The sequence below is a fragment of the Aptenodytes patagonicus genome, chromosome Z, assembly GCF_965638725.1.
Source record: "Aptenodytes patagonicus chromosome Z, bAptPat1.pri.cur, whole genome shotgun sequence".
Lineage (NCBI taxonomy): Eukaryota > Metazoa > Chordata > Aves > Sphenisciformes > Spheniscidae > Aptenodytes > Aptenodytes patagonicus.
The window spans coordinates 35,688,146-35,710,218 of NC_134982.1; the positions used below are offsets into that span (position 1 = coordinate 35,688,146).

The following is a 22,073-nucleotide window of genomic DNA, read 5'->3' on the forward strand; positions in this document are numbered from 1 at the left end:
CATTAATCCAGATTTCAATCTTACAGTAGAATACAGTACAATATCGACATGATTTCCTAGAAAAATTACTAATATTGCTCTACGTATGAGATGCATCTTAGTAAGTATGGGGCTTCCAAAATCTGACACAACTAAGGGAAGACACGAGGAGGAGACTGAACAATTTAAATAGCGTGTAGAAACCTCATGTATAATCCAAACCATGCAAAAAAAAGTCTTTTTATTTCTATTTTTTCAGAATGGTATTTCCAATTCTGTAAGGTTGCACAAGGTGGAGTTTTGTGTTGACCACCGGTTTGACTTCCAATTCTCTAACAAAAAGGGAGAGAATATAGACTAGGACAATACATAAAAGAACTAACTAGGAGTCACTGCAGTTTCTGACAACAGTAAGTATTACTTTTGTGGTGTTCTAGTCAGCAAATAAGCCTATTAAAGGTTAACCTACACAAATGAGCCAAGTCTTCATTGTAAATTGCCAAGCTCCCTCAGGCTCACCGTAATTCTATCTGTTATTAAAACCAGTGGAGCTATGTTGATTTGCATTATTTGAGACTGGCACACTGTCTTTACCACTACAGCAAATTAATTATTTAGCAGACCAGTAAGGTTTAAATGTTTATAGTTGCACTCACCAATTCTAGTTGGAAGTAATTTGCTAAAACCTGAAGTTTGGGCAGCTAGGAGAAATGACACTTTTATGTGCTCCTTATGATTATGTACTTTTACAATTTGGATTATAAATATCAGTAAGACCACCTTGTATCAGTTTCACTGCATGTGCTAATCTGGGTAAAAGATTTTGAGGAATATGTTTCCCATTGGTTGTTCTTCCAATTATAAACAGAAATGTATCTGTTTTACATCAATTAACTTCAGTGTTGTTTGTTGCCCTGTCATTTCATAATTTGTTTATAAATTCATACCCTTCTCCATCCACATGTTCTGCTAATGAAACTCCAGCACCATTTCCTGAAATCTGGATAACTGATGTAATCTCTGCAGCTGTCTACTAATGCCTTGAGACAGTAGTTTTGACTACTTATTGCTTATTGTATGCTAGAAAAAAAAAAACATGATAGGCTGTCTTTTCATTTCTTTTTTTTTTTCCCCACTGCTTTTCAGGAAAAAAAATTATTAGGTTAATTTTGCTTTCCTTTACGTTAGCCTTGCTTTGTACTGTTAAGATGCACCAGCTAAAATTAGAAGAAATAGCCTAAACCTCAAAATATAATGTGCTTATTCAAGTGTGCAGAACTGAACAAGCCTATGGCAACTGAAGAAGTGCAAAGAGATGGTTTAACTGAATAGACAACCTTGTTCCACTATATATTCTCTATGAGTTTGGTTGATACAGATCTGTTTCCTGGCACTGACCTTTATTGATTCTTTAAGGTTCTGTTTCACAGGAATAAAAATACATGAAGCAATATCATTACAATCATATGTCTTTTCATGTGTTCACAAATGGAGCCTATGAATGAATATTATGTTCTCATACTCTAAACAAACAGATGTGTGTATTCCAGCTCCAGACTTTCTGCCTACTTTGAAAATGTACTAAAAAGCTGCTGTAGGAAAGATGAGCATTTCATCTGAGCGGTATCTTCTATTCCACATCCAGCCTTAATTCAGAGAGAAAGTCACCTTGGTTAACTGGCCATGTGTGGTATTCAGTGCTGTCCTTCAGTGCTGCCTAGTTTGTTGGTCTCATTTATGACAAGAGATGCTGAGCTGATCCAAGATGAAAGCATTTGAGTGCAAACAACAGCAGACTCTTCAGAAGTCTATTTACATTTTACTGTAAAATCTATGAACCTAAGCAACTGGAGAGGAGATGGGGTGAGGATGCTACAAATTATTTAGTGTAAAGTCTGGGCTGCACTTGAGCAAGTGATGGTTAGAGACTCCCAAGAAGGGAGAGGTTGAAAGCTTATGATATCTGATAGCAGGAGAAGGATTTCTTGTCTGCCTTAAAAACTTAATTTTCACAACTGGTGTAGTATCCAAACAGTCAGGAAAGGGGAGCAAACTCTGCCAGAGGTGTTTGCAGAGCCCATTGCACCTAAGCACTGAGCACAGGAAGAAGAAATGGGAGGTGGCAGTGGTTGGAGATTACCTCCTGCAGGGAATGGGACACCTGTTTGCTGACCTGGCATGTTGTCACAGGTAATTTGCTGGTTGCCAGGTGCTCAGATCTGGGATGTTGCAGTGATATTTGCCTGGGTCTCAGACTAATACCCCCTGTTGGTCATCCACATGGGCAACAATGGTGCCGTCAAGGGACACTTGGAGGAAATGAAAAGGTACTACAAAATTCCGGAGGCAAGCATGACTTCCAGAGGTGAGATTTGACAGCTACCAGTGGAAGCCTGAGTAGTGTTCACATACATCCTACAGATGAAAAGGAAAGACTTGAGTAGAAAAGGGCACAACTTCCAAATTAACAACTGGCTGAAGGGCTGGTGTTACAGGCAGCACTTTGGTTTTTATGGTCATGAGTCCTTCTCTGAGGAATTAAGACCACTATTAACAGATGGGATCTGCTTGACAAAGTGGAGTAAGTGTACCTTTGTCAACAGGCATGCCAGCCTGGCAAGAATGATTTTAAGCCAGGGAGGCTGATGATAGCTTTTTGCAATTAACTCAAGAAGCAGAGGTCATAGGTGATATATGCAGAGGGTGACAGCAAGGCAGTTTTTGAAAAGGATGAAACAGGTTGAAAGGAGACTCATCTCAAGTGCCTGCACACAAATGAACACAACCTTGGAAACAAGCGAGAGGAGTTAGAGCTCCGCATGTGGTCACAGAGCTATGCCACCACTAAAATGACTGAGACACTCCACAGTCATGGCCTTCTCTGATGGTGGGATGCAGGCTGTTCAGAAAAGACAGTCAGGGATAACGAGAAGGAGGGATTTGCCCTGTATGTGAAGGAAGAGTTCAAATGTGTGCTTTTTGATGGGATGGATTACAGTTTATGTGGAAGCTTGTGACTCAGGCACAGGCCAATAATGGTGACATCATTGTGGGAGTATATCCACCCAAACAGGGTGAAGAAGTGGGCAAAGCCTTCTTCAGACCACTGGAGTAAGTCTCCAAAGTCAAAAATCTTGGTTGCCATGGGGAATTTTAACCTCCCTGACATCTGCTGGCAAGGCAGCATGGTCAAGAAAATTTCTGTATAAGATTTCTGGATATCAGGAGATTACCAAGGATACAGGTACTCAATGGGCCAACCAGGGCTGGCACACAAACGGATCTGTTATTCACTAGTAAGGAAGAACTGGCTGTGGATGTGATAACCTATGATTGTAGTAACCGTGAAACAGTGGAGTTCGAGGTCCTGAGGAGAAAGAGGAATGAGAGCAGCAGAGCACAGACCCTGGATTTGAGGAAAGCAGACTCTGGATTATTCACAGAACTGGTATGGTGAGTCCCATTGAAGGCAGCACTGAAGGACAAAGAAAATCTGGCCAGTCTAGAGGACAGCATCCTTCAGTCACAAGAGACATCCCTCTTAATGGAAAAAAGAATAGGCACAGCAAGAGATCAACATGGCAAAACAGGAAACTCATAAAGGCTCTGATGGAAAAGGAATGTATATGGGAGCTGGAAACAGGGACTGGCAACAAAAGAGGAATATAGAAGAAGCACTGCCTAGGCATGCCAGGATGGTGTTAGGAAAACTAAAGCTCAGCAAAGCTGAAACCTTGCAAGTGACATCAGGGGCAAGAGGAAGAGCTTCGACTCTCAAACAGTAAAAGGCTGAACAAGGAAAATGTGTTCATGTGCTGGTGGGTAACAAGCGGGTTATCACAGGGCCTATCCTGGAACTTGTACTGTTTGACATTTCTACCAGTGACCCAGAGGAGGGGACAGAGGGCAAGTATATCAAATTTACAGCTGACACCAAGGAGCAGGCAGTAACCATACTTGAGTGCCAGGCTGCAGTCCAGTGGGACCTGGACAGGGGGAGGAAGGGGCTGACAGGACCCCATGAAATTCAGCAAGGATGAGGCCAACCCCTGCCCTGGGAAGGCAGAGCCTTGCAAGGGTGCAGGCTGGGGCCAGCAGGGCCAGGGAGCAGCTCTGGGGGGTGGCCATGGACTGTCCTCTCTCCCCAGCACTTGTCAGATCCCCACATTAGAATAAGTTCAGAGGTGGCCACTAAGATGGTGGCTCTGAAGCCCTTGCTCCACAAGGAGAGGCTGCAGGACTGGAGCTGTTTCAGCCAGGAGACAGGACGGCTTTGAGAGCACCCAATAGCAGCCTGCTAATGTTGGCTTCCAAAAATACAGGACAAGTTCTGCCCTAGAGTAAGGAAATAAAAACAACCACCTTGAGGACAGCCCAGCAGCGGAACTGCTTTGAGCAGGAGGTTGGACTAATGAGTCCAGGTCCCTTCCAGCCCAAGCAATCCTCTCATTCTGTGATTTTGCTCCCTTGGATCTTGGCACCTAAGGTTTAGATTAGACAGCTACTCTGCTTCATTTGTAATTCTTCTTAAAAACATTCCAGTTCAAATCACTGGTAATATTAAATTCAACAGTTGGGGGGGGGAAGTGAAATTTTATGTAGTGAAACATCTTCTTAGCTACCTATAATATCTCTGTATAAATGGGTGTCACTAGTACAACAGCTAACAGGATATTAGAAGAGCAAGAAAAACCAGGTAAGAGTTTGCAAGAAATACAGATGAGGAAAAGACCTGATGAATAGACAATTTAATCAGAAAAGGACAACAGAAGTAGAGATGAAGGCCTGATTTTAATCATGTTTGGTACTGTGCTTTATAAACCATTAACAAAATTGGCTGAGGTTGTGGGTGATACAGAACCAGTGCACTGAGTGCATGTGGCTAGCTGAGTGCTGCACCCACATGTGATACTACACTGGCATTGACCTGAGGTGAGTTATAGCCCATTCAGAACTGGAACTAGGTCTGCAGGATTGAGTGGGGACACCAAAGAGTGGCCAGAAAGGCCTAGGAGTGCCATAAATTGAAAGAAGAAAGACATTATTAAGGAACCCTGTAGGGACAAGCAGTAAGAAACAACCCAAGGCCCCAAGATAGGTGCTTGCAACACAGAGAAAAAATTCTAGAGCATAAAAACAGAGGTGTCAAAATAGAAAAATGAAGGGTGGTATACTAGAAAGAATGAAAGAGAAAGAGCAGATCTAGAAGATGACTGGAAAAACAATATTTTTACAGTGAGTAGGCTGGCATTAAGATAGAAAGAAAAAAAAGAAGTGGCTCTGTTCCAAAAAAACTTAATCATAGGATCCAGTACCACCACTGTATGCTGACAGCTTCTTCCTAATGATGTGGATGCATGTGACAAGGAAGTCCTTCATTTTGGGCTAGTACACACTCATCAATGGACAGTAACCAACATGAAGTGTGGGAAAACTTGGCTTGTACTGTGAGCAGCCAGACTTCATTTTTCCACCTTGGTTCACACACATCAAGAGATATTTCTTAAAAAATATCAAATGAAAAAGTGGAAGCTGAGGGGGAAAAAAAAAAAAAGGAAATAAACTTTAAAATATTTGAGCTGTCAAAATCAGGACTTTGACATTTACTCAAAAATGTATTCGAGTCATTTGAAAATGTGCTGTTAGTGCTGTTACCACCTATCTGTGCCATCAATCTCTGTGTGCTTATCAAAAAGCCCTGCTCTTTTGGAATCTCAAAAGTTGGGTTGTTTATTAATATATTTTTTCATTGTTTCTAAAACAGTTTTGTCATTAAACTTGTTATTTTTTAAGATGTGAGATATTGTCAATTGGTTCCAAAGTTTGCCTAGTTCATTTCACATAAAATTCTAGATTTCTTTAGCTTACTGAAGTAAAATCAAATGATCTTACAGTTAAAACTGTAAAATCTATTCAAATGTGTTCATTTCTGAAATGTCTTTCCTTTCTTCCCCAAACTGAAATTTATGTAATTCTTTGCTTTTTCAGAAAAATGTTTTTCAAAGAAACATCTTACCAGAAATCATATTAAAATTAATGATCCAAGTGGTTGTAGCCATGCTACCTCCTATAAAAGATACTGCTGGGCTCACTGTGAAACTTGTACCATAATCAAGACATTTAATATAACCTATGGTTTAAAATATGATACTTTTCCTGCAGACATAAACATCTGTTTGGGGACTGTTAAAGCACAAATCATTAAATTCACAATTTTAACCAATTTGTTTTGCGTGACCGCACATACTCTTTATCTTTTTCAGTTATCTCACCATGCAACATTACACAGTGATGACATGTACAAATAGGTAAACATTGCTACTGAAGGATGCCCAAGCACAGCTCAAGAGCAAGCACAGTGCAGAGTCCCACATTCTCCCCCGGGGTAGCACAGAGCAGCCGCCAGGCTTAGAGCACAGTGATACCCTTCCAATGATGGAGACACATGGCTGGAAGGTGAAGGTGTCAGGGAGGAGCTGGCTGCTCCCCACGGGAAGGGAGCCAGGAGCCGAGGGTAAATGCCAGCCAGCCTGGGCACAGACACAGCTGCTGAGCAGCTGCAACACAGCTCACACAGAAGCAGCAGGGACAGCCTCTGCTAAAAAGCAGCTCCCCAGGGAAGGAGGGAAGCCCAAGATTCTGGCTTCTCATCAGTGATGGAGCTGACTTTCAACTTGTTCTACTGAGCACCTTAACGCATGCCGCTGAGCCCCTTAACTCATCCCATTGAGACCCCCATGATGGGGTATGTAGCCAGGGTGCTGACAGAACATGGGAACCTACTCAGATTTTTCAGAAACATTTCAGAGGTTCTGCCAGCTTTACTGGACGAGCTGGTTTTCCATTTTTGCGTTCTAATTTCCTAAGGAGAAGCTCTGCAACTTCAATTGAACTTTTTTCTTTTTTGGAGGGAAGAGGAGAAGGAATGATCAAAATTACCTTGTTTCTTTAACTTTGAATGTGAAAGCCTCATTTAGTCAGAAAAAAAGAAAAATGTAATTTCATATTTTCCAGTATATACATCCCAGTTTATGACACATCTCAAGAAGTACTGACATTTTCAAGCTGAGGTAAAGGTCTTGCAGTACTATATGATCCAGCAGCAAATTCTAGCATACCTGCTACTCAGGTAACTGCTTTCCATGAAAAATGCAAGTTTACTTTTAAAAATGATTGATAGAAGTATCTTTCTTCTAGTACTCTTCTCCTGACAACTTGCCTGCACTTTCAAAAAACCTTATTTTATTTATGTGTATCTGTAGAGCAGAGCAAAAGTGAGCCATCTGTGTTAACAATAATGACAATCTCTCTGTAAAACACTGAACTGTATATCATGTTCAGTGAATAGAAATGTCAGTTTCATATATAACTATCTGAAATAGTATTTCCCATTCAAATGAAAAGATGACAATGGCTTCTCATGCTCATTTTAATATTTTTAGAATTTAATTAATTAAAAATCACTTTCTTTTAATTTTATTGTGTAATACATATAGTTTCATTCTGGAAAATTATATTTTCACATCTAGACACAGATAAGGATTAAGTGTGCTCTGGTAACTCGCTTTTCACAAAGAAAGATCCCATGCAGCATTTGGATTCATATGTGAACCCAAATTTTCTGAACATTTGTGTTTGTACTGAGGGGTTTAGATATAGGAAACAGAAGGTCAGTTCTGACTCATCTTCAAAGCCCCCACTTACCATATAAGTTATATGTAGCTCTGCTTTTTTCATAAAAGCAGCATTATTTTCTTCTACTGGAAAGGAAACAGAAATTCAAAACAATTCAAAGCTGGCTCTGTAAACCGAGGAGCTGGCTTATTTTGTGAAAAGATTGACTAATGATGGTACTGACAAGGAAAAATAAAAAGAAAAAAATCAACCACACTAAAAACTAACAAAAAGAAGCTAAGGCATTTAAGATCCAGCCAAGATCCACAGGTGATGTAAATCACGGATCAGTTTACACTAGTTGAAGGTGAGGTTATTGGTTTCCAAACCCTCAGAAGGTTAAGACTGTGATGATGAAGGTTACCACAGCTGTACCTTCATTTCAGATGCTCATTTGCCCACTGCCAAATTCATCCCCCTGACCACTCCAATATTCAGTTCACAAACACTTGCAGTGTGGTGTCATCATACCAGAGGTGGTACACAAATAACAGTAATAACATTAAACTACTTCCCATGCAACTTAGGTGAAGTTGACAAAATCTAATTTTTCTAGGAGTCTATGTGTCTTGAGATTGGGGAATAAAAATCCTAGTTTAAAGAATTTGTAAATCTTGAGAACTCAGTAAATACCATAGGGTAGCTCCCACAGATCTGGTTGACTGGTTGATTCATTGACTGTATAGCTAACAGCATGAGGTAAGACAGAACCAGCACATCAGCTTTCATCACCACTCAAGCACAAATTAAACTGGATATATTTTCATAACATCATCCAGTAGGTTAGGCTATAGGCCACAGCTAAACCTCATGTGGCTGCGTAGAGACCTGTTCTCAGCATCAAGAACTAATGTTTACACAAGGAAAATTGTGTAAACTATATGTGAATGTCTAGCATATTAACTAACTCTCTTTGCAGGGCTTTTAGTCCACACAGGCAATTAGTGAGCTAGGGATCCACACACTGACTTTTTTCCTCATTACCTTGCTTATGTAGACAAGGACTTTCTGAACAGAGCCACAGAAACACAGATGTTGTGCATTTGGATAACCTCCAAGGTCAAATCTTTCCAGGCACAGTAGGGGAGCAGGAGGCTTTAAGGGCAAGAGTATGAAAATAGACTATAAAAGGGATTGCACACTGCCGAACTGTTCAGCAAGATTTCCAGCAGGAAATCCAAGAGAACATCTGGGGACAAAGAAGGGAAATGATCCTCAGCTGTGCAGCTCTAGTAGTCTGCTGAACAAAATTCATAGGTGCTGGCTATGCAGAAGACTTACAAAAGGTTTACATCATGTCCACCATTATAAGGGGAAGTTTTATGATGCCAGGCAACCCCAGTCAGTATCTCTGTTTGGTCTTCTTTACTCGAGCTTTGTCTAAGGAGCAGGATTTACCCCTTCTAAGCATATTATGAATTTGCTGTATTTGCTAAATATTCATCGCTAAACCCTGTATCCTTCTTCTTTGATCTGGGAGTTCTTTTCAGATAAAATCTCAAGAGTTTTTTTACTAGCTCTGGTTTACCTTCTGATGTGATAACAGTGAATTTGTGTCACATGTCCCAGTACATGTTCAATGAGAAAAAGTTTAAGCTTGGAAAGAAACAGGGTAGAGAATAAGCTAGTAAAGAAGAGAAAATAGGTTCAGGTGGAGAATAAAATGAAAGCCAGAAAAGGAAAGAGTTTAATTTAAGGATTATCAAATACTTCTCTCTGAAAATGGAGAATGAATTAAAGATATGGAGAAGTGTATTAAATGCCTTGGTCCTACACCGAAGCAAGCTATAGCATGTTTGGTTATACAAGCCACAGATGGTAAGGTTCACTGCTGTGGTCCATGGCAGGTTGGCAAAAATAAATGCACAAAAAACCTATTTCTGTGGCCTGTCAGAATTGGGTACACTCTCACATTTTAACTTGCATATAGAGAAGCAGAAGAAGGAGTAGGTAATCCGTTTTCTGCTCAATGTCAGTTACACTGTAGTTGAACCTTTTCCCAGAAAACTTGTTAATGTGTTGTCTTGGTGCCAGAGAAGATGTTTCTTGACAAAATATCCTCACCCCACTGAAAGCCATCCTTATTGATAGATAAGAAAGAGAGTAAGAGCTCAAATAAGGCCAGTTTTGTTCAGCAAAAATTATCCTTGCAAAGAATAGAGGAGCATTTTGTTCATTTCAGAGACTGTTTTTCTCTACTTCTTTGTTTCATTACCCTTCATTGCACCTGCTCAGAATTTAGCATTTCAGGATACACTAATATCATTGCCTTTTTATTTGATTCTCAAAATAAATAGTTAAACTCAAAGCTGTAAGTTCAAGATTGGAGTGTTTCATTTTCTAAATTATGTATCTTTGTCACTTACTTTGGCCTGATCTTGAAAATGCCATTTGAAGAATTTTACTTTTTTTAAAAAAATGTCTGTTAAATGTGAATTTCCCCAGTGTTCTTTGTCTGTTTTCAAGCGAGCCTTTCTTTGCAAGTAATTAAAAAAAAAAAAACCACTTCACAGTTGTTCTGTTTTGAATTCAAGGATTTGTCTCTGACCTTTGCTAAAACTTGTGAAATCACAAGGAGATAAGCATGAAAGAAATCATGTGCTGTTCAAGTACTTAAAGTCCAGGGAAATGCACTGAAGTAGAAAGGGGATTAATAGAAGAAGGAGGGTGAGGCCAAGCCATACTGTGTGGGTAGAAGAAGGATTAGTAAGCAGACTGTACCAGGAGAGAAAATAGCAGTGCTTATTTCAGGTTAGACACAGTCGTAGGACGTGCAGAAATAGAACAGGATCTCAGTAGAGAAGATATACCAGAAAGAGAGAACAAATACAATGCATGAAGCATTGTAGCTTCACCTTCTGGTGGAGTTGCCATTAGAGAACAGCAAAGGAACACAGAGGGGAAATGCTGACTAGAGAACAAGATACACTAGTTAAATGCAGAAAAGAAAGGCATGAATGGGCTGCAGGACTGGTGTGGAAAAAAGAGTTCAAAATACTAGTGCCTTTGGTTTTAGCATTTTGTGGTAGTGAAGTATATCTGGCTGGCAGATGTACAATGTGAATGAATGTTTGGGAAGCACTTAGAATTCAATGAGCAAATATAGCTCTAGGTAGTTACTATCTTTTGTGCAGACAATGGGAGAAGAGAAGAACATTAGTGTCTGTAGTCAGAGTTGTTCACTTTTCCAGTTAGAGTATTGGAAGTACAGGGTTCGAAGGCAGTTTCTGGGGTGGAAGGAGTAGCCTGGAGGTTTGTATCACTCGTTTTTATTCTCTTCTCTCTCTCCCCCCCTCTTTTTTTCTCTCTCTCTGTAGAGGGAGCTGGGTGCCCCAGCGCAGGAGAGGAGAAGTCAGCGTGTGTGGACCGTTGGCTCTCGGAAGGAGCTGGCTCTGCTGGATCTGCCGTCATGCAGCTCCCCGTGCTGCTGCTCCTTTCCCTGCCACCACTTCTTAGCATGCTTGGCCAAGCTGGAGCTCAGTTCCCTCGCCAGTGCGCTACCGTTGAGTCCCTGAGGAGCGGCATGTGTTGCCCAGACTATTTCCCTGTGTTTGGGCCAGGTACTGACCGGTGTGGTGTGTCTACAGGGAGGGGCCGGTGCATACAGGTGACTGTCGATTCGCGACCCCACGGCCCACAGTACATCCATGATGGGCGGGATGACCGTGAGCAATGGCCCATACGCTTCTTCAACCAAACCTGCCGGTGCAACGCTAACTTCTCTGGTTATAACTGTGGGTCGTGTCGCCCTGGCTGGAATGGACCTACCTGCAGCCAACAAATCAATATAGGTAAGAGCATCAGAAATATGACATGAAAACTGCCTGTTGGCAGTGCTTGCTTCTAAATGTACGTAGCATATTTCTTTTATTTAAAATACAAAATGCCCCTTATATTTATTTAGCAAATGTACTTTGCCATAGGGGTTATTAAGGCAGCTGCTAGCTGAGTTGTTCAGCTTGTGTACCAAGCACCTACCTTTACTACCCAATAAAAGGAAGAAGCAAAACCTGTAGTCAGTGCAGGATTAGGACCAAAGTCCATTGAAGAATAGAACACCTAAGTTGAAAAAATTACATTCTTTGGAATTATTTAAGAGTAAAATAATGTATATAGACATGTATGTGTGTTTGTGAGCATGTCTGGGAATAATACATATCTAGGTAGCGTGTTTAATACCTTGTGACTACTTTAAGTGTGACAGCAGCTTTTTTGATTCAAAATCCCTTAATACATTTCTAAACTATGCACCTAGCCTTGTAAATTTTTACTTACCTAGTTGCTGTCAATGTCTTTAAAAGCCTTAACTTATGACTATGAGCTGTTCAGATGAATCAGCACAGGGACTGGTGGGCCTTTCTGAGAGTTCTCCAGTTTCAGTTTAGTCCAGAATATCAGTAAACAGATGTCTAAAATTTTTTGAAACAGTTATGAAATCCTTGTGAAACTGGAAAAATGTTGAATATTATAGGTAAATTGAAAAAGACAGGCAGGCTTTGGGACAGATCCTTGTTCTCAAGTCAAAACCATCTGAATGAACCAGATTTCAGTCTTCATTAGTGAAAGTTTAAAGGTGTTATTGAAATCCTGTAAAATCCATAATGCCCCAAATGAGTGATGGGTTCTGTTGGCATGAGAAACAACAGGTCACTAGCACAAACATGCAGTGCCTTTTGCAGAAACGGAAATCAGCACTGACATTATTTTCATCAGATAGGAAATGCTCCATGAACATGACTGCATGTTCCAGCAAGGGTTAACAAAGGACCACTTACCAATTCAAAATCTTAAGAATAAGATTCCTTAAAACAACTTATTGAGGACTGTGGGAAAGACCTTAGGATTTTATTCATCCTTTGAGCTCCAGGAAGCAAACTAGAAAGCAGAAAGTATGACTCATGAATTGGATCTGCTAAGCCAGGTTGCACCCTCTGATGCTCTGGCCTGTTCTCATTAACAACTATGATAACTCTGAAAAATAATGAAGAAATAAATGTTAACACACACAAACTTAGCAAAATAAATCTGGAGATAGGCAAAAAGCAGCTTTAGCTGATTTTCTAGGGTATACAAGAGCATTTTTTACTTTTCTTGCTTATTAAATCCTTTACTAGTCAGTAAAATGCTAAGCAAATCAGATTTATCATGCATGACAACATGAGTTTAAATAGGGGAAATTAGCTTCTTATTATGCTTTAAGTTTCCACATGGAGGTCACCTCTTTTGTCCATCCATAGAGCTGGCCCCAGCTGCTCAGACTTTAGAAATAATTGTTTAATTACTGTTGGCATATCCATATAAAATAGCTGTAAAATGCAGTTTGGTGCCTTCATATCTTCTAAATTCATGCCTAACTTTAATAATAGTCTCAATTTTTTTATTGTTGTTCAGGCATATAATTTGAAAAATGAAAAGGTTAAGATGTCTATGTAAATCAAAATTAGATAGATATTTTTAGTGCACTACTTAAAACGAACAACAAAAAACCTTTCAGTGACCAGGGCTAGCAAACCAGTTCAGTTCTGCAAAACAGAAAAGCATGTTTCAGGATACAGAGTCCTTGGATGAAATTCATGCTTCATAAGAGTATTTCTATAAACTTCAATGAAGCTAAAATATCCCCACTGAATCAACTTTATATAGTGAAATGTAATTCACTTTTATTCTACATATTAATTCATGCTGAAGACCTGTTGCTTCTCATATCAACATAGTCTATCACTCATTTGGACAATTATGGATTTTACGGTATTTTTTATAATGAAAAGGAGTGCATGCTGAAGAATATCTGTGAGGACTTCTACCTGTGTCTTAGTCTAAACTTAGCCTGAAATCTTCTCAGTCCAGGTAAAAGAGTGCTGGATGGACTGAGGTGATGTGGACTCTGTTCCTCTTGCTGATATACTGGTATTTCAACAAGTCAATTTTCTTCCTTGTTTCACTGTCTATATGTGGACAATGATATTTTTAACTGGTTTTGAGATATACTGCTAAAAAGGACTAATATATGGCTGTTGTTAATAATAGCAGGTAATGACATGAAAGAGAGATGTTGTACTGTGTGAAATTCACAATTCACAATTCACTGGTGAATCTGCCATTTTTCCTACAAAGGTTCAAGCATAAACAATGTAATTCTTCACCAAATTGTCAAGTGGTAGAGCTTCTGATTATTGTAAATTGCTATACAGTATTCTTTTCTTGTAAAGTATTACCACAGGAAACCTTAAGTATATTGGATGAAGTTCTGAAAGGTTTGTGTGACAAAGAACTATCTTTGTCATTTCTCTGACAAGGTGGAAGGATAGTCTGTAACAGTACTTCTAAAAGCACTAAAATTGCAAGGTTTTGGGCTTTATTTTTATTTGGCTCAACCTTTATGCTCAGTAGTCTCTGAATTGCCCCGATAAAAAATGGGTAAATGCTTGAAGAAAAAGCATTTTATTAGGAATTATTAGGAGCAAAAGAAATTAGTCTTGTGGGATCAGACTTGAGTGTCTACTCTTTTAGTAACTCGCTCCTTCTGTATCCTCACAGTCAGGAGGAATCTTTTGGATCTGAGTGCAGAAGAAAGGAGGCGTTTTGTGAATGCTTTACACCAAGCCAAGATGACAATCCATCCTGACATTGTTATTGCCACACGAAGACGTGAGGAAATATTTGGACCAGACGGCAACACACCACAATTCGAGAATATCTCCATTTATAACTACTTTGTGTGGTCTCATTATTATTCTGTCAGGAAGACTTTCCTTGGTGCAGGGCAGCAGAGCTTTGGAGGAATTGATTTCTCTCATGAGGGACCAGCTTTTGTCACGTGGCATAGGTACCATCTACTGCAGCTTGAAAGAGACATGCAGGTAATGTTCATGTTAATGTTAAGCCATGTGTTCATGCTATGTTTTGTACAGATAAAGAACTTCTCCCAATATTACAATAGGCAAAAATTATAGCAGCTCTTTCTACACATTGAAATAATTCTGCTTCAATTTCAGTAACTCATTAGGTATTCTATTAATACAGTGCATTTAGGTTTTAGACTGTCATTTTTATAGAGATGATAAAAAGAATGTTTCAATCAGAGTAATGGAAAACATAAAAGTTACATTAAAATCCCCTTTAAAAATAGATACAAAATCTAGATATATCCATAGAAGGCATTTTACTGGACCAACAAAAGCTATTGCCAGTGTTATTTTTAATATCAAGACCCTGATCCTTGACTAAGTTAGACTAATCAAAGCAGCAGAAATCCTACGGAAAAGTATTACAGAGATGGCTTGGGGATTCAGAATCACATTTTATTTGTATAATTAGTGTAAGTGGTTAGAGAAATTAGTATTTTGTTATACTCTGTTCCATAAATCAGTGATTCTCTTCTTTCCCTTTCCTTCTATGGACCTATCCATAAAAGGAATATATTATTTTATAGACCATCATCCTTCTTAAAGAAGAGAGAATTAAGTTTTCAAGGTCAAGATTAAATAGTCTTTGAAATCATTTCAAGTGTTTCCACTAGTTTCAATGGTTCTGTGTCAGGCTAAGGCACAAACTCCCTTCAAAAACTCACATTTGACAGCAGTGGCATTTCATTATGTGGAAGCCCTGAGCAGTTCCAGCTCTTGGTGATTTATTATATATTCCTATGTATGTTAGTAAACTTGATCATTAGTTAAGCCAATTTGGCTGGCCAACACATCCTGGTATACAAATATTGGAAGGCAGGACACACTCCAGAACTGTTCAACTCCAACCCATACTAGAACCAAACAATGATAATTTCAAGAGCCGGTATCCCTTTTCCTTACTTTTCCATGTGCTCAGTCATTCCACAGTTGGCTTAGTGTGCTACAAATGCTGCTGTTGTTGACAGGCCATTAAAAATATCTGGAAAAATGGGGTATCAGTATTAAGTGATGTTTCTTACTACTCACGATATGGTTTCATGGAAGAGGTACTCTCTTATTAATGAGGGAGATCCATGACTCGATTCAATAGTCCAACTGAGGCATCAGTGTGAAAAACTACCGAAAGCTTTTACATAGATTTCATAGATTTTCCATAGATTTCTTCTCCTCCATGAGACAGGACTCTGACTCTTACTATGATGTATTTACCTGTTTTTTAACATCATTCTAGCAGTAAATATTATAGCTGTCTGGGGCACACATGTATTAACACCATATTTATGTGGTTTAGAACATGCTGCAGGATCCCACTTTTGGACTGCCCTACTGGAACTTTGCAACAGGACAAAACACCTGTGATATCTGCTCGGATGACTTGATGGGAGCTAGAAGCAATTTTGATGTCTCTCTTATCAGCCAAAACTCAATCTTCTCTCAGTGGCGAGTGCTATGTGAAAATATAGAAGACTATGAAACTTTGGGAACCATCTGTAACAGTAAGTATGACTGCTGGCAGATATTTGGAGAGAAAATCCTTTTAATAATAAATAAATATAATACTTTACAATGGCTTTTCCCAGCCAAAAAATCTTAAAGTATTTTTTGAATATTCTTAATCCAAGTTTCATCAGTTTTCTGAGATAATATATATTTATCATCTGTCTTGCACTGAGGCACCAAGCAGTTCAAAATTTGTTCAGGAGCTTATAGCAGAGGAAGAGCTAAATGCTTTGACTTCCCTTCTTATGCAGTATCTATTCATCAGTGTGCCATAAATAATTAAATCTGGCATTGTCATTTCTTAACTGAAGCTTAAGTTTTCTTCTGACTACTCCACTTATCACCTTCATGGCATTCTGCTACTAAAAGCAGAACATCTAACAAATCCCTGTGTTAACTACGTGGAACATGTTTTGAAGGTGAAGAATATTGAATCCTAACACATCTACCTCAGCTACAAGAGCTAAAAAATCCCAGCAAGATTCTTGCATATTCATTACCTTCAAGCCACCACTCAGCATCTTCATGGAAATGGGGTGGGGGGGGAATACAGGGAAAAACCACAATATTGGGTTAGTCACCTGCATAATCAACTATAGTCCTTTCCCCAGCTACTCTATCAGGACATCCTCAAAACTTTTGTCCTGGGTCTCATCAAGAAATCACATTGAAAAACTATAGAAAATTTTCCCAAAGCACTTACAGAACCATAAGTTACCGTAAGAGGCTTTTAGATGCTTTCTTAAATGCTGGTGCAAAGGATGCAGTACACAGGACCCCATGAAGATTCAAATTCTTTGCCTGACATAAGAAACTGACCCATTCATTCAGTTTAAGTGTAATTTCCGAGGGATTTTTTCCCCCATGTTTCAGTCAGAAGGATGCATTCTGTGGCCTACTGTTTTGCACTGGTATTGTTTCCTCTCTTCTCTCCAACCCCAGGCACTGAGGGTGGTCCCATTCGAAGAAATCCTGCTGGAAATGTTGCACGGCCTATGGTACAGCGTCTCCCAGAGCCAGAGGATGTTGCTCAGTGTTTGGAAGTTGGTGTATTTGACACTCCTCCTTTCTATTCCAATTCAACAGACAGTTTCCGTAACACAGTAGAAGGTAAACATGGCAAATAAAAGGACCTGGAACAACTCCAAATAAGTCAAGGGAACAGACTTACCATTTTTGCTGTTGGAAGTATGAGTTTAGAGACAGTCTACTGGACACTAAGAACACATTGTTCTTAGCATTAAGTATTAGCTTAGTATTAAGTGGAAACAAGCTCTGGGTAAATTACTTTATAGCTTATGTCAGTTCTTTAAATGTGTAAAAGCCTCAGAAGTCTGTCACTGGTGTACTAAGTAGAAACTAGCTGAGATCAGGCCCTTGCAACCTAGTAATAGGTTGCCGTTGCTGAAAACAGACAGCCCTTGCCTGCGGATTGATGCAGCTGCACCCTTAAATGAGGCTAAAAAGTGCTCATAGCAGTTACCCTTGTATCTGAACTGAAACAAACAAAAGAAAGCAAAAGAAATTGTAAGCCCTAGTAGTACTTAATGAAATGGTATTGAAGTAGTAATTGAGATCTGGGTACAGGATTTACTGCTAAACATGTTAGTTCTTCTCTCTGGGCCATATAACTCTGTTCTTCTCTAAGCTCTACACATTTAAAATGAAATTTTCAGTCACTGGCATCTGAACACACACACCTCAACACAGAAACCAGCCTAAAGATTTGATCCATGCTGTTCAGCCAGTATACTGCCAGCTGCTCTGCACTTTAATAATCCAGAGTTTTTAACAGGAAAGACTAGGATTCATGAGAAAAGATTACCAAGTGACAGTTCAGATCCCTACCAGACCTCCCGCAGATCCTCTGGCTCTTTTGAAGAGGCATAATTCCTACGATGGGGAGGTTCTGCTCCATTTTCTTTCTCTTGGAGAATAAAACCAAGAATCTGCACCAACCATTTAAGTATATGAAAGTTTTGGATGCTTACCACATTTGACAAATGGGCTATCAATATCTAGGTATCTAAACATGGCTTTAGCCAATTAACTGTACTGACCCCTCTCTGGAAAGTTTGGCCAGAGCTTGAAAACAGAAGTTTTCATGATGCTTCAGATCCTGACATCTGACATGAGGGTTACGAGATGTTGGGCACTAACAGAGTTACATAGGGTATCTTCACTGAAAAAACAGAGCATGTGAAGCTTTCTGAGATGTGTTCGCAGTAAGCATGGAAATGATGTGTGGAAACATAACAGCTGGCTCATTAGGATAGATGGTAACATACACACTCTTAAGTCAGCAGTTAGAAAACACATGCAACTATTTCAGTTATGCTGAAAGATATGTAGGTCCCAAATACATACCTTTATTTTCATGCTATGGTGTGGTTTATTTTGGCCATTTTTGCATTAGATCCCAACAGCCTTGCACTCCACATTCTCAGCATTCTTTTGTAAAGGCTATTTTAATCTGAAAATTATGCATGCTAGGGACATTTCTCAAATGCCAGTAGGTAGAGAATTAGCTACTCATTTATGTTAAGCAAGGCAACACAACAACATGACAGCCTTTCAGAGAAAAAAGTATCCAGCTGGGACTGCAGCTTCCAAACAAAATCTTTACTGGGATTTTTTGTGTTCTTCTTTGTTTGTATATTCAGGGTACAGTGATCCTTCAGGGAAATATGACCCAGCAGTTCGAAGTCTTCACAACTTGGCTCATCTATTTTTGAATGGGACAGGAGGGCAAACTCATTTATCACCAAATGATCCCATTTTTGTCCTCCTGCACACATTTACAGATGCTGTTTTTGATGAGTGGCTGAGAAGGTATTCTGCAGGTAAGATGTGCTCATGGACAGAGGCGGGATGGGTGGTTATCAGTCTTTGCAGTCACAGGAGCTCAGCTGTTTCTTGTGGGACAGCAAGATGCCCCTAAGCTTAGGAGAGGACTGGAATTTTAACAGTATAGTTAACAAAGACAGTAATAACAAGCAAGCCCCCTTCCTTACCCCACTGACATCCATTTTCAAATCACTGCCTGTGAAGGGACTTGGCCAGAGATACCAGGCACAATTCAAGAAAACAAAATGTGCAAATACATTGTCTCCATAAAGCAAAGACAGTGTAACCATGGAAGGTCCAAATACTTCATGGACACTCTGTCATTGTGTGGAGTAAATATCTATATTTCTTCTTGTCAAACAGGATCAGATGCCATGCACACCCTCACAATTAATTTTGACCACCTTTGTGATTTACTACCAGCATTCCATAACCATTTCCATATCCGTTCAAAGGATGGTCACTGTTGCTGCCCTTGCTTCTTTAACTCTGAAAAGAAGAGAGAAAAGGAATAAGGGAGGAAGTGAGGGAGAGGGAGGAAGGAAGGAACTGCAAGGAAGGAAGAAAAAAAGAAATAAAGAAGAACGGGATTGGCATCAGTGAACTGGGGGGAGAATTCTGTGTAGCCCTAATGTCTGTGCATTAGTCTGCACAAAGCAGCAACTGTATTCCTCTTAAGATAATCCAGCCCCTTCTTCCTTCTTCTACAGAAGACAGATGCTGTTGCACAACTGAGACTTATTTGTGCAGCTTCCACAACCTGCCTCATGTATTTTTCCCACATCAACTATCAGAGAGCAATTGTATCCCCTTGTGCTATGACATGACCTGTCACAAGCTTTTGCATGATCTTACCAAGATGGACCTTTTTTTTTTTTGATTCAGCTGACTTTCTCCTGATTTACCATAACATTGCAAAAAAATTCCACTGGAGTTCATATCAGCTGCCTCCTGAAATGCATGAGAGAGCTCTTCATCACTGTTACAATCAGACAAAGCCAGATTGTAGCAAAAATATTTTCCAAGTCCTCCATACATACATATTTCTCCTTTTCCATGCAAGAAGAAATGAAAAGCCCAAATAGGCTGAAAGTTTTATAATTTACTGGTGGTTTCCGTTAAAAAACAGAGATATGATTAGTGGTCTTGCTTTTGGACATAGCAGAGCTCTCCATTCTGGATCTGTCACACTGGAAAACCAATCCTTCTAGATTAATTTATGTTAGGAACAAACAAATTGAGGTACTCAAAACCCTGAGCCACTGTTGGAAAAAAAAAAAGAATTAGTGTAAATTATTTTGATTTTATTTACAGAAATGTGATTTGACTTTCAAATTTAGATATCTCAACATATCCACTGGAGAATGCCCCTATTGGACATAACCGACAGTACAATATGGTGCCTTTCTGGCCTCCAGTTACCAATAATGAAATGTTTGTTACTGCACCAGAAAACCTGGGATACAGCTATGAAGTCGAGTGGCCAGGTAAACTGTCTAACCTAGATGCTACCTCTTTTTTTTCTCATCGTGTCTTTCGCCCTTTAAGTTTATGCATCATATAACAAAGTTGGTTCAAATTTCACAAACAATATTTGATGCCTTTGTAAAGGTCTATTTCTTTTTTTCTTGCCTGGCTTTCCAAATCAGTTGTGTTTGGGATTTAGTACAGCTAAATAGCTACTGATTATAGATTGTTCCTGCATGAAGCTCCCACTATCCACTTCAATTTTTGGAGAAGTTCTCATTTGGATCTAAACTTTGCAGAAGGTCCTTATTCCTATACCATATGCCTTCATTAAATCACTACAGAGAGTGCAAATGCCTCACAAACCAGATAGCAGAATAAAGGTCCAGGACTGTTTTTAGAACGTAACAAGAGAGACTGAAATTTTCTCACATTTTGGAACAAATATTATCAACCAAAATTGAAACTAGTTCTACTTCACTACTCATTGAATAATTACAGATACTGAGCTTTAGTCTGTCCCTCTGATGTTTATCCATACACTTGACATTTACTTTTAATAACTTTCCCTTTTGCTTTCCTTCCTGTAGGTCGGGCTCTCCATGTCACAGAGATGATAACTATCGCAATAGTGATTGCACTTGTTCTTGTTGCAATTATCTTTGCTGCTGTTGCATGTATCGTACGTGTCAAGAAAAATAAGGATGAGTTGCATCAGCCTCTTCTTACTGACCAGTATCAGCACTACTCAGAAGATTATGATGGCGTACCAACACCAAGCCAGTCTGTTGTTTGAAGAGACAACACTTTTTGCATCTGACTGAAACTGATTATTTTGCTGTATTTTATAAATGGTGGTTATCCATCTGCTTTAAAATAAAGAGCATAAACTGCCAGCTGTCTTGATATGTTTGCTTCAGGCTTCACCTCCTCTTTCATCACACCTAGGCATCAATAAGTCACCTTTGCAATGCTAATTCTGTGTTGATTTTAATAGAATTCCACTAACTCTTCAGGGCTCACCTGCAAGCATTTTTCATGCATATTTCTGTAAAATCTGGTAAAATTTCATTAACTTGCCAATGTCATCTGACTTCACCTAGCCTTTATACCCAGAATTCTTTTAAGAGGTACTTTTGTGAAAAGATCAAGTCTAGAATGGGACAGAAGCAGAATCCAAAATACAAGTAGACACCTTGGTTAAGCGAGTGGAAATGTGTTTCAAAAAAGCCAGCGCACCAGCAGGGAGCTACAGGGGAATTCTGAGGTGAACAGTGTGTTTGAAATCCAACTTTATTCACAGAACATAGTTTTGATCTTATTGCTACTTTTAGGTGGATCTGTGAAAAGACATTCACCACCAAGAAGCCACTCCAGCATTTGGACACTTCAGCTGTATGTTCAAACACAGCTGCCTGAAGGGGACCTCTATTTGAAAGGACAGCTGGCAGCAGCCTTCATTTTATTTTTATTTTTATTTTTCACTCTCTCGTTCCCTTTCTCTCTCCCACTATCCTCATGGCAGGGCATTCTCCCCAGCAATGAGAGACCTTGCTTCAATTCTCTCCTGTGGGAATTTAAACCCGCATCTCTTCTACTTTGAGAGAAGGCCCTAGGCATCAGGCTGTATGAGACTTGGAAATATCCACATGCAACTTCTGTTGAATTTATTCAACGTGAGCCAGTAGGAGAGCAACA

General features: G+C 39.5%; 1 protein-coding gene across 1 annotated transcript; it reads left to right on the top strand.

The window, feature by feature from the left end:
* The first annotated feature begins 10,496 nt into the window (after nucleotides 1-10,496).
* Nucleotides 10,497-21,264, top strand: TYRP1 (tyrosinase related protein 1). Its single transcript, XM_076362080.1, has 8 exons — nucleotides 10,497-10,626; nucleotides 10,971-11,444; nucleotides 14,191-14,513; nucleotides 15,853-16,057; nucleotides 17,004-17,171; nucleotides 18,725-18,904; nucleotides 20,249-20,395; nucleotides 20,966-21,264. Exons 1-8 carry the CDS (start codon nucleotides 10,611-10,613, stop codon nucleotides 21,169-21,171), a joined length of 1,719 nt encoding a protein of 572 aa, XP_076218195.1. The 5' UTR covers nucleotides 10,497-10,610; the 3' UTR covers nucleotides 21,172-21,264.
* The last annotated feature ends 809 nt before the right edge of the window (nucleotides 21,265-22,073 follow it).

Bases quoted from the DNA above. Each gene is read 5' to 3' on its own strand.
- TYRP1 (XM_076362080.1), top strand. The intron at 17,172-18,724 runs GTAAACATGGCA...TTGTATATTCAG, and splicing joins TTTCCGTAACACAGTAGAAG to GGTACAGTGATCCTTCAGGG. The intron at 20,396-20,965 runs GTAAACTGTCTA...TCCTTCCTGTAG, and splicing joins CTATGAAGTCGAGTGGCCAG to GTCGGGCTCTCCATGTCACA.